This window comes from Staurois parvus, unplaced genomic scaffold (assembly GCF_062004578.1).
Source record: "Staurois parvus isolate SC_StPar_1 unplaced genomic scaffold, SC_StPar_1.0 ptg000388l, whole genome shotgun sequence".
Lineage (NCBI taxonomy): Eukaryota > Metazoa > Chordata > Amphibia > Anura > Ranidae > Staurois > Staurois parvus.
Genome location: NW_028318184.1, coordinates 2,099,256 through 2,116,943, shown reverse-complemented (window position 1 = coordinate 2,116,943; position 17,688 = coordinate 2,099,256). Strand labels below are relative to the sequence as shown.

At 43.2% G+C, this 17,688-nt stretch overlaps 1 protein-coding gene across 1 annotated transcript in view; it reads right to left on the bottom strand.

Annotated features, from left to right (window-relative positions):
* Positions 1-17,688, bottom strand: part of LOC149455785 (24-hydroxycholesterol 7-alpha-hydroxylase-like) — a 116,825-nt gene that overhangs the window by 66,065 nt on the left and 33,072 nt on the right. The window contains exon 5 of the mRNA XM_089685902.1: positions 13,600-13,693. Coding sequence (XP_089542028.1) covers positions 13,600-13,693 — 94 coding nt within the window. The remainder of the gene's footprint in view (positions 1-13,599; positions 13,694-17,688) is intronic.

Below are 17,688 nucleotides of genomic sequence, written 5' to 3'. Positions count from 1 at the left end.
CTGTACACTTTTGCCTATACCTAGTGAAGTGACTGGCCTCAGATGATACAGAGAGGTGAAACAAATCCTCTTATGTAAGTTGTACCTGTTTATCTGCAGCCATTTGTCCTGCACATACTTGCAAACAAAAAGGATTTTTCACAAACTCACAAAGCAGGGGGCAGGGACCTGCAGTTACGCACTGTACAAGAGCTCTTGAGAGCTGTTTGGAGGGAAGGGACCCTCCACAGAGCCCACAGAAACAGAGCTGAGACTGTCAATCAGCTGGATATCCCTCCTCTGTCACCTTTTTAGCTCTTGGTGTCAGGAAACCTTGTCAGATGTGACTTATGCTGCTAGCAGAGGAACTGAGACAGCAGAAAGAAATGACAAAACTTTGGGTTTTGAAGAGAAGTAAATAAACACTTTAAATAAACTGCTTTGTTCAGATTTCATGTCTAAGGTTTACAACCAATTAATTAATGAGGTTTACAACCAATTAATTAATGAAAAAAATATGGAAAACAGAATACACACACATATACACACGCATACATACATACATACATACATACATACACAGTGCCTTGAAAAAGTATTCATTCCCCTTGAAATTTTCCAGATTTTGTAATGTTACAGCCAAAAATGTAAATGTATTTTATTGGGATTTTATGTGATAGACCAACACAAAGTGGCACATAATTGTGAAGTGGAAGGAAAATGATAAATGGTTTTCAAAATATTTTACAAATAAATATCTGAAAAGTGTGGCGTGCATTTGAATTCAGCCCCCTTTACTCTGATACCCCTAACTAAGATCTAGTGGAAACAATTGCCTTCAGAAATCACCCAATTAGTAAATAGAGTCCACCTGTCAGGAATGGACTTGCCAGTAATGGTGGGACTCACCTGCCTTGTGGGCTGCAGTACCAGGGCTGGCCAGCGGGTGCTCTCAGCAATCAGAGACTCAACCCTGCAGTCAGCCAAAACACCTGAGGCCGATTGCAGATGTATTTAAGGGATGGCCAGACCTGCAGTCTGTGCCTTGGTGTGTGTTTTTCTATGGGTCCCTGTATCTTGTTACCTGCATCCCTGTTCCTGTTCCTGTCTGACCGATTCGTTGCCGACCCTGCCTGATCTGGACCTCTGCTGACTTCTCCTGTTTGATCCCTGGCTTGTGACCCCAACCATTCTCTGCCTGACCCCCTGTACCTACCTGCCCGTTAGTTGCTGTACCCGGCTCGTGACCTGACTACTCTCTGCCTGCTCCTCCTGTTCCTACCTGCCCGATTGTTATTGACCCGGCCTGCCTGACGACGCTTGCATTGTATGTATTGTTATCTGTGGGTGGTTTGGTTTGTTTGCACTGTGTTATGTTTTAGTATTGCACTGCGTTTATCTATTGTTAGTATTAATAAATTATATTGTTTATAACATATCTGAAGCCTGCGTTTCCCTGCGTCAGTTCACATACCTCTGGTCATACCCGGAGCCCTGACACCACCTGTGTGTAATTTAATCTCAGTATAAACATAGCTGTTCTGTGAAGCCTTCAGAGGTTTGTTAGAGAAGATTAAAAGGACAAACAGGCCAAGGAACACACCAGACAGGACAGGGATAAAGTTGTGGATAAGTTTAACGCAGGGTTAGGTTATAAAAAAATCCCAAGCTTTGAACATCTCATGAAGAACTGTTCAATCCATCACCCGAAAGTGGAAAGAGTATGGCACAACTGCAAACCTACCAAGACATGGCCATCCACCTAAACTGACAGGCCAAGCAAAGAGAGCATTAATCAGTGAAGCAGCCAAGAGGCCCATGGTAACTCTGGAGGAGCTGCAGAGATCCACAGCTCAGGTGGGAAAATCTGTCCACAGGACAACTATTAGTCGTGCACTCCACAAATCTGGCCTTTATGGAAGAGTGGCAAGAAGAAGGCTATTGTTGAAAGAAAGCCATAAGAAGTCCTGTTTGTAGTTTGCAAGAAGCCATGTGGGGGACACAGCAAACATGTGGAAGAAGGTGCTCTGGTCAGATGAGCCCAAAATTTAACTTTTTGGCCTAAAAGCAAAACATTATGTGTGGCGGAAAACTAACAATGCACATCACCCTGAACACACCATCCCCGCCGTGAAACATGGTGGTGGTGGCATCATGTTGTGGGGATGCTTTTCTTCAGCAGGGACAGGGAAGCTGGTCAGAGTTGATGGGAGGATGGATGGAGCCAAATACAGGGCAATCTTAGAAGAAAACCTGTTAGAGTCTTCATAAGACTTGAGACTGGGGTGGAGGTTCACCTTCCAGCAGGACAATGACCCAAAACATACAGCCAGAGCTACAATGGAATGGTTTAGATCAAAGCATATTCATGAGTTAGAATGACCCAGTCAAAGTGCAGACCTAAATCCAATTGAGAATCTGTGGCAAGACTTGAAAATTGCTATTCAGACGCTCTCCATCCAATCTAACAGAGCTTGAACTATTTTGCAAAGAATGGGCAAACATTTTTCTCTCTAGATGTGCAAAGCTGGTAGAGACATCCCCAAAAAGACTTGCAGCTGTAATTGCAGCGAAAGGTGGTTTTACAAAGTATTGACTCCGGGGGGCTGAATACAAATGCACGCCACACTTTTCAGATATTTACTTGTAAAAAATCTTGAAAACCACTTCTCATTTTCCTTCCATTTCACAATTATGTGCCACTTTTTCAAGGCACTGTATATCTATCTATTTGTCAGCCTTTGTTTTTTTTTTGTTCCAAATAATCTTATATGTCCTTAAAAATATGTATAACAATTATTAAGGTATGAAAATTAGTCACAGAGCTATTGCTAAGTTACTTGTGGCATGCTGATGCTGCTAAATGTGGCAGGTAATTTAGGCATCAATAATCTCTGGCCATGAAAGGGTTCACTTTCACTTTACACTATCTGTTCCGTCTATTTTGTACATATAACTAAAAGCAAAGCTTTTTTTTTTAGTTTTAGATAATAGTACAGATGGATTAGAACACCTGTCAGGTTTATATTGCGGTCTGTGTCCCCGTCAGGTAGATTTACTCTCTCTGTCATGTTTACTAATATCACAGAGTGAAAGTGGAAGAAAATCCTACATTTTGGGTTGTACACAGAACAGCACTTTGGAGGGATTGCTCCCCACTTCCTGTTTTGGCTATGGGTCATGAAGCGAAGGAAAATCTCCCCAATAGGACACTTATGGCAAAAAAAATGCTTTGGTGATATTTATTGAATGAAAGTTACATTCTTTTAAAGAATTAAACAACAAAAAACCTAGAACTATTATCATATACAACATGGCTTTACAATCCTCTGTGTTATCTCTTGTCCTTCACTTGTGAACTACATAGATTCTGAAATTTATCTTCTATGGAGCTCTACATATCTATGCTGACTCATCATAAGTGAACTTTGACCATTGAACATTCACCAACTGAGATTGGGACTTGTATCCCTTTCCTTAATGGCAAGGTATCCATGGAGGATACACCACCAATTTTATGTTTATACACCATACATTGTACAGGACACCGGCAAGGTGTCCTGGACAGCAGGTACATTCCCCCAGTATTTGAGCTGTAGTCTCTTTAACGGAGACAGTTTGATGACATTGTTGAGTACTTGGTTGTCACCCATGAAGGGGTTCCAGGGTAGTCCTACTAGAGAGGAAAGGACTGACTTTCAGTACTCTTTATTGCCAAGTCCTTATTAGGGACCTGAATGTTGGAGGTCTGAGGAGTTTTGAGTGGGAAAAAAACCCTCCAAACCCTGATTACAGGGACATTGGTCCTGAAGGGGTTAACCAGTCGGTGTATAAAGTCAGTAAGAGAAAGTGGAATTAGGTGGACATCTGTGTGAGCAGGGTGACCTGAGCTTAGGATTGAACGACAGTTGCTGAGATGAGAAAACCTCCTCTTCAGGACCCCTGTAGCCAATGGGAAACCTCAAAATCCTAGAGAGAAACTGGTATGGTGGCAATGCGGTAGTATGTATTGTAGTATATTGTGTATATACATACACACTGTGTTCTGACACTTTTCCACTGAAACCAGCAATCACGTTTTCAGAAATTTGGGCTACAGTAGTTCTTCAATTGGATCGGACCACACAGGCCAGCCTTCACTCTTCCATTGCTGAAGAAAAAGCATGTTGAAGCTCCGGTAAAGTTTGCTGCACAGCATTTAGACAAGCCTGTGAAATACAGGGAGAATATAGTGTGGTCAGAGGAGACCAAAATCAAACTCTTTGGATGCCATGATAAACACCATGTTTGGAGGTCAGATGGCACTGCACATCACCCCAAAAACCCCATACCTACAGTGAAGCATAGAGGTGGGCACATCGTGGTGTGGGGCTGTTTTTCAGCATATGGTACTGGCAAACTTCATGTCATTGAAGGAAGGATAAATGGAAAATTGTACCAATACATTCTTGATAAAAATCTGCTGCCATCTACCAGGATGATGAAGATGAAACTAGGGTGGACATTTCAGCAAGACAATGATCCCAAACACAAAGCTAAGGAAACTCCCAATTGGTTGCAAAGACAGAAAATAAAGCTGCTAGAATGGCCCAGCCAATCACTTGACTTGAATCCCATAGAAGATCTATGGAAAAAATAAAGATCAGAGTTTATAGAAGAGGCCCATGGGACCTTCAAGATTTGAAGTCTGTGTGGAGGAATGGGCCAAAATCACACTTGAGCAATGCATTTCTCCATACAGGAGGCATCTTGAAGCTGTCATTACCAACAAAGTATTCTGTATGAACCATTAAATAAATTTCAGTTAGCATGTTCAATACTTTTTCCTTGTGTCATTCCATTTTTGTTACACATAATGTAATTTCTGAACTTATTGTTTTGCTTTCTTTGTATGTATGGATTGCATGGCTTGTTGCCGACATGTGGTAAAAATTTCATGTCACTAGCACCTTTAGAGATATATTTACCGGGAAAAATGGTGACGTGTTCAATACTTATTTTACCCGCTGTATATCAACCTATAATAAAATAGGATCCATTGTTTTTTTTTGTTTTTTGAGCTAAAGTTGCTGAGGTGTGAAAACCTCCTCTTCAGGACCCCTGTAGCCAATGGGAAACCCCAAAATCCCAGAGAGAAACTGGTATGGTGGCGATGAGCCTGTATGTACACACACACACTCTGTGTTCTGATACCTTTCTACTGGAACCAGCAATACATTTTTCAAAAATTTGGGCTACGGTAGCTCTTCAATTGGATTTAACTACACAGGCCAGCCTTCATGCCTTCCTTGGACCACTTTTGGTTGGTCCTGACCACTGCAGACCAGGAACATCCCACAAGAGTTGCAGTTTTGATGATTCTGCCTAATATATCTCACCTACTTTCAGAAAGCATTTTAACAAGATAATCAAATATATATAGCACACACACACACATATATACATAACATAAACTTTGTGTTAAAGTACTGTAGATAACATAGCTGTTAATAGTTCAAGGTTCCACCTATAATGTATGAACATATGCACATACACACACACGCACACTTTGTATTAAAATAGATAATATAGTGGATCAAGATAGTGTCACTTCTGATAAATGGAATATATACTTTGTATTATATGAGATAACAGAGTAGTTCAAGGTGGCTTCACTCATAAAATGTCAGCTTGTTGATAAGACTTTTGATGGCAGTGTCTTATATAATTGTGCTTTTTAATTACAGAAGTGATCAGAAATCATAAAATAAATCAGCGCAGCCACTTAAACCTAAATAACTACCGTATTTGCCGGCGTATAAGACGACCCCCTACTTTTCTTGTTAAAATATAGGGTTTGAGCTATACTCGCCGTATAAGACTACCCCTCTTCCAACGCACACCAAATAAAAATGAAAAAACATCAGATTTGATTTCAATATGGTATGGTATTTCAGTATGGTATTCCAATGATGGGGTGCTATTCCTCCCACTGACACCAATGATGGGGCACTACTCCTCCCACTGACACTAATGGTGCCCCATCAGTAGTGTCAGTGTGTGAGGAATAGTGTCCCATCATTAGTGTCAGTGGGAGGAATAGTGCCCCATCATTGGTGTCAGTGGATGAAATAGTGCCCCATCATTAGTGTCAGTGGGAGGAGTAGTGCCTCATCATTGGTATCAGTGGGAGGAATCATGCCCCATCATTGGTGTCAGTGGGAGGAATAGCACCCCATCATTGGTATCAGTGGGAGGAATAGTGCCCCATCAGTCAGTGGGAGGAATAGTGCCCCATCGTTGGTGTCAGTGGGGAGGAGGAATAGTGCCCCATCGTTGGTGTCAGTGGGGAGGAGGAATAGTGCCCCATCGTTGGTGTCAGTGGGGAGGAGGAATAGTGCCCCATCATTGGTGTCAGTGGGGAAAATAGTGCCCCATCATTGGTGTCAGTGGATGAAATAGTGCCCCATCATTAGTGTCAGTGGGAGGAGTAGTGCCTCATCATTGGTATCAGTGGGAGGAATCATGCCCCATCATTGGTGTCAGTGGGAGGAATAGTGCCCCATCAGTCAGTGGGAGGAATAGTGCCCCATCGTTGGTGTCAGTGGGGAGGAGGAATAGTGCCCCATCGTTGGTGTCAGTGGGGGAGGAATAGTGCCCCATCATTGGTGTCAGTGGGGAGGAGGAATAGTGCCCCATCGTTGGTGTCAGTGGGGGAGGAATAGTGCCCCATCATTGGTGTCAGTGGGGAGAATAGTGCCCCATCATTGGTGTCAGTGGGGAGGAGGAATAGTGCCCCATCGTTAGTGTCAGTGGGGGAGAGGAGCGGCTGCTCCTTCTTTCAGTTAGGCAGCTTGATTTTCGCGGGGCCGTTCGGCTCCGCCTCCTCGCCGGTGATTGGTCGCCTGTGTGCGCTGGCGCCCAATCACCGGTGAGGAGGCGGAGCCGAGCGGCCGCGCGACCATCGAGCGGCTGAACTGAAAGAAGGAGCAGCCGCGCTTCCTGGACCGGATCATCGTGGGACCGGGACCGGAGCCAGGTAAGGTACAGCAGTCCCTCTGCCCACCCCTGTACTTAGGACACCGCCCCTGGAAAAAGTGCCGCCCTGACACCGGCTCGCCGTATACCGGCGTATAAGACGACCCCCGACTTTTCAGAAGATTTTCAGGGGTTGAAAAGTCGTCTTATACGCTGGCAAATACGGTATATATAAATAACCGTGCACTTGTGCACACACAAAAGCAGCAAACACAGCAAGAAAATATCCCTTCTACTATATATACTCAAGAGATGTATTTATTTATTACAGTTACTTTTATAGCACTGCCAATTCATGCAGTGCTTTACATATACAGTGCTCAGAATAAATGAATACACCTCTTTTGAAAAGTAAGATTTTAATCAATATCCCAATAAACACAAGAACAATTTCCAAAATTTAGACAAAACTGAGTTTATAGAACATTTGTTTAGCTCATTACATGAAAGTAAGGTTAATAATATAACTTAGATTACAAAATCTTCAGTTTTACTCAAATTAGCTTATGTAAAAATGAATACATCCCACAACAAAAACGACATCTAGTATTTTGTATGACCTCCATGATTTGTAAGGACAGCACAAAGTCTTGTAGGCATGGAATGAACAAGTTGGTGACATATTGCAACATCTATCTTTTTCCACTCAAGAACTACCTCTTTTAGAGCCTGGATACTGGATGGAGAGTGATGCTCAACTTGTCTCTTCAGCATTCCCCATAAGAGTTCAATTGGGTTCAGATCAGGAGATATACTTGGCCACTGAATCACTTTCACCCTGCTCTTCTTCAGAAATACACAGTGACCTTTGATATGTGTTTTGGATCATTGCCATATTGGAAAAGTTCACGACGGCCAAAGGCATGCGGTGATGGCTGCATCTTCTCTTTCAATATAGAGCAGTACATCTGTGAAATGCCATCAATGAAATGCAGCTCCCCAACCCCAGCAGCACTCATGCAGCCCCACAGAAGGACACTGCCACCACCATGTTTCACTGTAGGCATCATGCATTTTTCTTTGTAGTCCTCACCTTTGCAACGCCATACAGTTTTGAAGCCATCAGTTCCAAAAACATTTCTCTTGGTCTCATCACTCCAGAGTAGAGTCCTAGTAGCCTTCTTTTTCAGCATGGGCCCTGGAAAATTCTAGGCTTCCTTCCTGGACGACACCCTTGCTTGCCATTCCTCTGCAGTGTATGCCATATTGTGTCACGTAAAACAATCACCCCAGTTTGGCTTTCTACGGCAGTGAATTTGCATGGCGATTTTCTTCAACCCTTCTCATCAGATGACGCTCTTGTCGAGGTGTTAACTTCCGTGGATGGCCTGGACAACTTTGTGAGATGATTGCAGTTCTAGCTATGTTAAATTTTCATATCACTTTTGCTATAGTATTCTGACTGATAAGTAAAGCTTTGCTGATCTTTTTGTAGCCTTAACCTTTTTTGTGTAAAGAAATGATTTACTCTTTCTCAGGCCTTGTGACATTTCTCTTCCATGTGGTACCATTGCTGACAGCATGAAATTGGAGGGGATTTTTCTTGTTAAGTAACGCCCTTTTATAATCATCTATCTGTTGGACACCTGTTTAATGAATAATTAGACTCACCTGTAGTTGAATTTTTGTTAATTAGGATTTTGTAGTCTAAAATTTAGCTTTGCTCCCAAGACTCATTGGGGTGTATTCATTTTTGCAACATGGTCTTGAATGAATTTGTTTGGAAAAATACTTTTTTTGCGTGCAAATTAACAAATCTTGTTTGCAATTAATCAAGGGATCAAATGTAATTGGACAATTGAATATAATCATAAATAAAATGTTCATTTGTAATATTTTGTTGAGAATCCTTTACCGGCAATGACTGCTTGAAGTCTGGAACCCATGGACATTACCAAAGACTGGGTTTCCTCCTTTCTGATGCTTCAGTTCTTCAGTTGCTCTTTGTTTGCGGGCCTTGCTGCCTTTAGTTTTGCCTTCAGCAAGTGAAATGAATGCTCAATTGGGTTGAGATCAGGTGATTGACTCAGCCATTGCAGAATATTCCACTTCTTTTCCTTCAAAAGCTCCTGGGTTGCTTTTTCAGTGTGTTTGGGATCATTGTCCATCTGTACTGTGAAGTGCCATCCAATCAACTTTGCTGCATTTGGCTGAATCTGGGCTGACAGTATATCTCTAAAGACTGCAGAGTTCATCCGGCCTCTTCTGTCTTCTGTCACATCATCAATAAACACCAATGACCCAGTGCCACTGGAAGCCACGCATGCCCATGCCATCACACTGCCTCTATCATGTTTTACAGATGACGTTGTGTGCTTTGGATCATGAGCTGTTCCAAGCCTTCTCCACACTTTTTTCTTCCCATCATTCTGGTACAGATTAATCTTAGTTTCATCCGTCCAAAGAATGCTTTTCCAAAACTGGTCTGGCTTGTTTAGATGTTTTTTTGGCAAAGTCTAATCTTTTTCCATTTTTCAGGCTTATGAATGGTTTGCACCTTGTGGTAAACCCTCTGTATTTGCTCTCGTGAAGTCTTCTCTTGATTGTAGACTTTGACAATGATACGCCCACCTCCTGGAGAGTGTCCTTCACTTGTCTGGATGTTGTGAATGGGTTTTTGCTACTAAATATTCCACGGTCAACTGTTAGTATTATAACAAAGTGGAAGCAACTAGGAACAACAGCAACTCAGCCACAAAGTGGTAGGCCACGTAACATAACAGAGTGGTGTCAGCGCATGCTGACGTGCACAGTGTGCAGAAGTCGCCAACTGTCTGCAGAGTCAATAGATAAAGAATTCCAAACTTGGTATGGCCTTCAGATTATCACAATAACAGTGTGTAGAGAGCTTCATGGAATTGGTTTCCATGGCTAAGCAGCTGCATCCAAGCCTTACATCACCAAGTGCAATGCAAAGCGTTGGATGCAGTGGTGTAAAGCACACCGCCACGGGACTCTAGAGTAGTGGAGACGTGTTCTCTGGAATGACCAATCATGCTTCTTGGTCTGGCAATCCGATGGAGGTGTCTGGGTTTGGCGGTTGCCAGGAGAACGGTACTTGCCTGACTGCATTGTGCCAGGTGTAAAGTTTGGTGGAGGGGGGATTATGGTGTGGGGTTTTCAGGGTTTGGGCTTGGCCTCTTAGTTCCAGTGAAGGGAACTCTTAAGGTGTCAGCATACCAAGACATTTTGGACAATTTCATGCTCCCAACTTTGTGGGAACAGTTTGGAGATGGCCCCTTCCTGTATCCATGACTGCGCACCAGGGTCGTGAACTCAACCCGATAGAACACATTTGGGATGAATTAGAGCGGAGACTGTGAGCCAGGCCTTCTCGTCCGACACCAGTGCCTGACCTCATAAATGCACTTCTGGAAGAATGGTCAAACCTTCCCATAGACACACTCCTAAACCTTGTGGACAGCCTTCCCAGAAGAGTTGAAGCTGTTATAGCTGCAAAGGGTGGGCCAACTCAATATTGAACCCTACGGACTAATACTGGGATGCCATTAACAGTTCATGTGCATGTAAAGGCAGGCCAACCAATACTTTTGTCAATATAGTGTGTATAACACAATACAATCTGAATCAGATAATATAAATAAAGTGGTAAATTATATAACATAAATATATTCCATGATAAGATCCACAAAGAATAATAGAACTGGGGCAAAATGAATCCAGCACAGTGCTTCAAAAGTGATGATTGAACACTTGAGTGTCCAGAAATGTGATTCTACCAAAACAGTGAACAATGGCCACTCATATCCACTATATGACCACTGATTCAACAGTAAGGTCAACAAATGCATTCCCCACTTAAGGGGTTAATCCTCTCATGTCTGTACAGTCTTCCTTTCCCCTCATTACCGGGCTCCAAGCATGCGATAAAGATCATGTAAAACAAGAGAGAGCCTCTAGTGTTCTCCTTCAAAAGACACAACTCCCCAGTCTGGCATATTTCTCTTTTTCCCCTTTACCTCAGCCCCTTTCCTCTATTTGTGATCCGTGTACAGCCCCCCCCTCCCCTCCGTTTTTCTCTCTTCTCTCTCCCTCACTTTTCTCCTCCTACACATATCCCCTCTTTTAAACACTTTGGGGTTTATTTAAAAATAATTTGCAGAGCTATCTGTTCTGAGAATCTGATGTAAATGTACTCTTTGCAAATACGGGCAAAAACAAATGTTATTAGGATCTCAGGGTCCCCATCAGAGCTCCCCTCCCCCCTCACCATATATCAGTGTCCCCATTAGCGTCTCTCCTTATAGCAGGGTCTCCATCACAGTCCTCCGTTCCGTTATATCAGTGTCTCCATCAGAGTCCTCCCTTAAGTCAGTGTCTCCATCAGAGTCCCCCCTTATATCAGAGTCTCCATCACAGTTCTCTGTTATCCTTTAGATTGTAAGCTCCACAAGCAGGGCCCTCACATTCCTTCTGTACTGAAATGTATTGTAATTGTACTGTCTCCCTTATATTGTAAACGCTGCGCAAACTATTGGTGTTCTATAAATCCTCTATAATAATAATATGAATGTCTCAATCAGAGTCCCCCCTCATATCAGAGTCTCCATCACAGTCCCCCCCCCCCTCATATCAGTGTCTCCATCACAGTCCTCCCTTATATCATTTAGTGTCTCCATCACTGTCCCCCCCTTATATCAGAGTCTCCATCAGAGTCCTCCGTTATATCAGGGTCTCCATCACAGTCCCCCTTATCAGGGTCTCCATCACAGTCTTCCATTATATTAATGTCTCCATCAGAGTCCTCCCTTAAATTAGTGTCTCCATCAGAGCCCCCCTTTCTATCAGAGTCTCCATCACAGTCCTCCATTATATCAGTATCTCCATTAGAGTTCACCTTATGCCAGTGTCTCCATCACAATTCCCCCTTATATCAGAGTCTCCATCACAGTTCTCTGTTATACCAGTATCTCCATCACAGTCCTCCCTTATATCATTTAGTGTCTCCACCACAGCCCCCCCCCCTTATATCAGCATCTCCATCAGAGTCCTCTGTTATATCAGGGTCTCCATCAAAGTCCCCCCTTATATCAGGGTCTCCATCAGAGTCCCTCCTTATATCAGGGTCTCCATCAGAGTCCTCTGTTATATAAGGGTCTCCATCACAGTCCCCCCTTATATCAGGATCTCCATCACAGTCTTCCATTATATCAATGTCTCCATCAGAGTCCTCCCTTAAATCAGTTTCTCCATCAGCGTCCCCCTTTATATCAGAGTCTCCATCTCAGTCCTCCGTTATATCAGTATCTCCATCAGAGTTCACTTTATGTCAGTGTCTCCATCAGAGTCCTCTCTTACACAAGTGTTCCCGTCAGAGCCTCCTTTTACATCAGTGTCCCATTCAGAATCCCCCTTGCATCACAGTTCCTCCTTACATCAGGTTTCCTATTAGAGTCCCCCCTTACATCAGGGTCCCCATTGTAAGCATGGCTGTAGCTGTAGGGCTAGATCCGGTAGGCAGATCTAGATGGAGGAATTTCTGTCCTCCTGTGAATGCTGGAGCAAGCACATTATTGGTTGCTAGGATGCTGTCAGGTTGGGGAAGGGCCTGACATGAACAGCATAGGCAGTTTTTGCTGACCTTAATCTTCAATATGTGCACATTGATGATTTGCCAGTGGCTCTTGGGCCATAGTTTGGAGATCCCAAGTATGATGCAACAAAATGTAAGAGTACTGGTTAAAAGTAAACATTGTAAGTTATGAACATGATTAAATTCTACTTTGCTCTGCTGAAAAACTTCAACCAATTTAATAAATGTTTCACACAAAGTCATCCTAATTTTACAGATGTACAGGATTTTTTTGTTGCTCCCCCATTGGAGTGATTACCATTTACTTTATGTACTGGTGACAGTGACCAGAGGAACAGGAAGGGAGTTTTACTAAAACTGGAGCACTCAGAATCTGGTGCAGCTGGACATGGTAGCCAATCAGCCTTTAAATTCAGTTTGTTCAATAAGGCTTCGATAATAAAACCTGGAAGCTGATTGGTTTCTATGCAGAGCTGCACCAGATCTTGCACTCTCCAGTCTTCGTAAATCCCTCCTGAAATCTCCCTAATGGGAACACAGAGCAATACAAACCTGACAATGTTTCAAGCCATTCTCTACTCTAAAACTGAAAAAAAATGTTCTGCCTGTAGCTTCAAAATTTGTGGACTTTTTCATTTATATAGCAAAAAAATAAAAATCCCAGTGGTGAATAAATACCACCAAAATAAAGTTTTTTCTGTCTCAAAAAAATGCAAAAAAATGAATATGGGTACAGTGTTGTATGACCACACAATTGTCATTCAAAGTGTGATAGCACTGAAAGTTGAAAATTGGCCTGGACTGGAAGGGGGTGAAAGTGTCCAGACCAGGGATGGACTGACCATTTGGAAACTTGGGCACTGCCTGAGGGCCCAGGGTCAGTACGGGGCCCCATGAGATGCCCCTGGTACCTTTTTCATAGGCTTTTTTGAGTTTGGGCAAGGACACAGGGGCCCCATGATCCCCTATTGCCCGGGGGCCCCATGAGTTGTCAGTCCGCCCCTGGTCCGGACTTGAAGTGGTTAAATAAAAAAAAAAACGCAGCCTACCTTAGCACTGTCTTCAGATGGCTTACTTTCTTCTTCTTTGGGTATAATGTTTTTAAACAACTTAAGCAGCCACTGCTTGGACAGGGACCAGTTTCTGAAAGATAGAATAAGAGAGATCAGCTTGTGCAGCCTATGCCAATTCTGTTCTTTATACTTAGGATGATGTGAAATAGATACACTGAACAATATTTACTCAGAATAAGGGCTCATGTACACTGCAGCTGATAAACTCACGTTCAGGAGCTGTTCAGTGTTTTTTTCAGCAGCCCCTGAACTCACCCTAATGTTTTCCTATGTGTCCATGTACACATCTTTGTTTACAAGCATTTGAGTTTACAGTCGTTTTTTTTAACGCAGAAAACCTGCATTCAGCAGTCAATTTTATCAACGTTTCAAACTCTTCCAGTTCTCAATGCTGTCCAGAGCCTTTTTTCATCTTGAAAAATGCATGCAAAGCGTTTTCAATGTACTCAGATGGACAAAACACTGAACACAGGATGTTCCCACCAAGCTTGTCACACATTGTAATGACCAATTCACACCTCAGACCTCTCCCACCCTTGGAAACAAAAGATATGTTAATGACCATTCACACCTTAAATTCCTCATGAAGACCCCCTTCCAGGTGGCCTTAATGACTCCCTCCACCAGACACCTTTCCCACCCTTGGAAACAAAAGAAATGTTAATGAGCAACTCACACCTAAGCTCATTTCAACACATACTGCTGTCTCTGCTTCTACTCTCTGTATTTCTCTGAAACCATCTGAAATAGTTAATAATTTACCACTTTTCAGTGCATTCTGGGCATTTGGGAGGTTCTCCTGTGCTTATCTTTAAAAAACGCTTTTAAACACAAATGCACATAAACGCGCATAAACGTGCATAAATGCGTTATGCAAACACGGCTAAACAGACGCTTTATTTATCAAAGGCAATTGTGGTATTGTATATTACCAGGCAAGATAAACCAAGTGCAAACGCACAGGATGTTGTCCTTAGTAAATATGAGATTTGATAATACCTAGGATAAATTTTCAGTTTGCAAAGCTCAGTTATGAGGAAAAGGGCCAAGTGAAAACAAATAATTTTCAAGTGTTTTTTCTTCCTAAAACAGTGAACGGAGGGCCAGTTCACACTAGAATGTGGTGCAGGAAAGGCATGTTCTGTGCACGTTTCCCACACCACACGTGAGCGCGCTGCATTTGCAAAGATGCATTTGGGGTGAAATTAAGTACAGGCATCTTTGCAAATGCAGCGCGTTTGTGGCTACTAAACCACATGGTACCGCAGTAACCAACCATTGTACCGCAATTTAACTGCAGTGCTTGCACTACTTTTTGCATGCTCCAGTACGTTTGGCAGCCCATTCAAATAAATGGGAAGTCAAAACCAGAACATGAGGGAGAGTACCGGCCCTAAATGGTCTCTTTTAATATTTCATACTGTGTTCCTAACATAAAGAAGAATTCCATTTACCTGCAATTCCCTCAACACCTAATCTTGGCAATGTAAGAGGGCAATAGGTGTTGTGATGAAGTGATTTCAAACCATTTTTTTTTAATTAAATTAAATTTAAATTAAAATAAGATATTATAGTTACCTGCTCTGTGCAGGTAATAGTATTGCACAGAGCAGTCCCTTATTTCCTCTTCTGGAGTCCACTACTGGTGCTCTCCCCTCCTCCTCTCCTGAGTGTGCCCACGTAGCAGGCTGTTTGCTATGGGAGCACATGTGCGGCCTCACTCCTGAGCCGGGCTGTGTACACCCATAGACACACACAGCACGCCTTGGCCCTGCCCCACACTCCCTCCTCATAGGATTTCACTGAAAGCAGCAGGAGCCACACGAGTCACTTCACTGAGTCATAAAGCCTGTGAATCCTGGAAAAAGAAGCAGTGCTAAATCAAGAGAAGACTCAGGTAAGTGTCTAGGTAGGTGTGACGGGTAGTGGAAAGTTTTTACCTTAATGCAGAGAATGCATTAAGGTAAAAAAAACAAAAAACCTTTAGAGTTTATAACCACTTTAAAGCTGAATTTCAGGCATAAAAAATAGCTTTAGTGAGCCAATGTATTATTATTATTATACAGGATTTATATAGCACCAACAGTTTGCTCAGCGCTTCACAATATAACGGGAGACAACACAGCAACAATACAGTTCAATACAAGAGGGTTAGGAGGGCCCTGCGCCTTGGAGCTTACAATCTAGGAGGGAGGGGTTAGTGGTACAAAAGGTAGTAACTGTGGGGGATGGACTGATTGGAAGAGTAGAAGATTCCATTATTAGTTGAGGGAAGGATAGGCTTCCCTGAAGAGATTTTCAGAGATCACCTAAAAGCTCTGGAGAAGTCCTGGAGACAAGCATGGGAGGAGGAGACAAGGGTGCTAGAGAGCAGGAGGTCTTGCGAGGAGCGGAGAGTACGGTTTGGGTGATATTTGGAGACAAGATCGGTGATGTAATTTAGGGCAGAGTTCTAAATGGCTTTATACGTTATTGTTAATGTTTTGAATTTTATCGGTTGGGCAATGGGAAGCCAGTGGAGGGATTGGCAGAGAGGGGTGGCAGATACAGAACGGTTAGTAAGGTGGATGAGTCTAGCAGCAGCATTCATGATAGACTGAAGAAGGGATAGCCTGTGATGAGGTAGGCCAATGAGGAGGGAGTTACAATAGTCAAGGCGAGAGATAAGGGAGTGAATAAGTTGCTTAGTGGTTTCCGAGGTTAGGAACGGCCGTATGTTGGAGATGTTGTGGAGGTGAAGTCTACAAGATTTGGACAGTGAATGGATTTGGGACTGAAAGGACAGATGGGAGTCTAGGATGACACCTACTACCCTAGCATGAGGGGAGGGACTGATGATTGTGTTATTGATCTTGATGGAGAAGTCAGGGGAGGGGGCACGGGCTGGAGGGAATACTAAGAGCTCAGTTTTGGAAAGATTGAGTTTGAGGAAGTGGAGTGACACCCATGCTGATATGTCACTTAGTAGGTTAGTAATGTGAGAGGAGACTGAAGGGGTGAGGTGAGGGGTAGAAAGATAGATTTTTGTGTCATCAGCATAGAGATGGTACTTAAAGCCATGGGAGTTTATCAAGTGACCAAGGAAGGAGGTGTAGATAGAGAAGAGAAGGGGTTCAAGGACAGAACCTTGAGGGACCCCTACAGAAAGAGGGAGTGGAGAGGAGGAGCCAGAGTTTTAGCTGAAGGAGCGCTGCGATAGAGTCTCTGAGGCCAAGAGAGTGGAGTTTTTTTTAGGAGGAGGGGATGGTCAACCATATCAAAAGCCGCAGAGAGGTCAAGTAGTAAGAGTATGGAGTAGTGGCCATTGGTTTTAGCTGTTAGTAGATCATTAGTGAGTTTTAGTAGGGCAGTTTCAGTGGAGTGTAGTGAGCGAAAGCCAGACTGTAAAGGGTCAAGAAGGATGTTGTCAGTGAGGTGGGAGCTCAGGCGATTGTAGACTAAGTGTTCTAAAAGTTTAGCAGTAAATGGCAGCAGGGAGATGGGTCTTAAGTTGTTCAGGTTGGTGGGGTCCAGGGAGGGCTTTTTAAGTATGGGAGTGATGTGTGCATGCTTTAGAGGGTAGGGGAAGGCTCTGTTAGAGAGGGAAAGATTGAAGATGTGATGGAAGGATGGAAGAAGAGGGTGACTGTAGTAGTTGTGAGGGGACAGGATCCAGGGGGCAGGTAGTGAGACGGGCTTCTTAGAAAACCTTAGTGACCTCTTCAGTAGTAGCAAGGTCAAAAGAGGATAGTGTTGAGGGAGGTTTAGTATAAGGTATGCTAGGTGGGATGGATGTCTGTGCAGTGGCGATGCCCCTAGGAATTGCGTCAATCTTGTTTTTGAAATGATTTGCAATCTCGTGAGCAGTGAGTGAGGTACTGGGTGGAGGTGGAGATGGAGAAAGTAGAGAGTTAAAAGTAGAGAAGAGACGACGAGGACTGGATGAGAAGGTATTAAGAAGAGTGACAAAGTAGGCTTGTTTGGCAGCATGAAGGGAGGAATTGTATGTTAAGAAAGCAGATTTATATAGGGTGAATACTTGCTGGGATTTGATTTTACACCACAATCGCTCCAGCACACGACTAT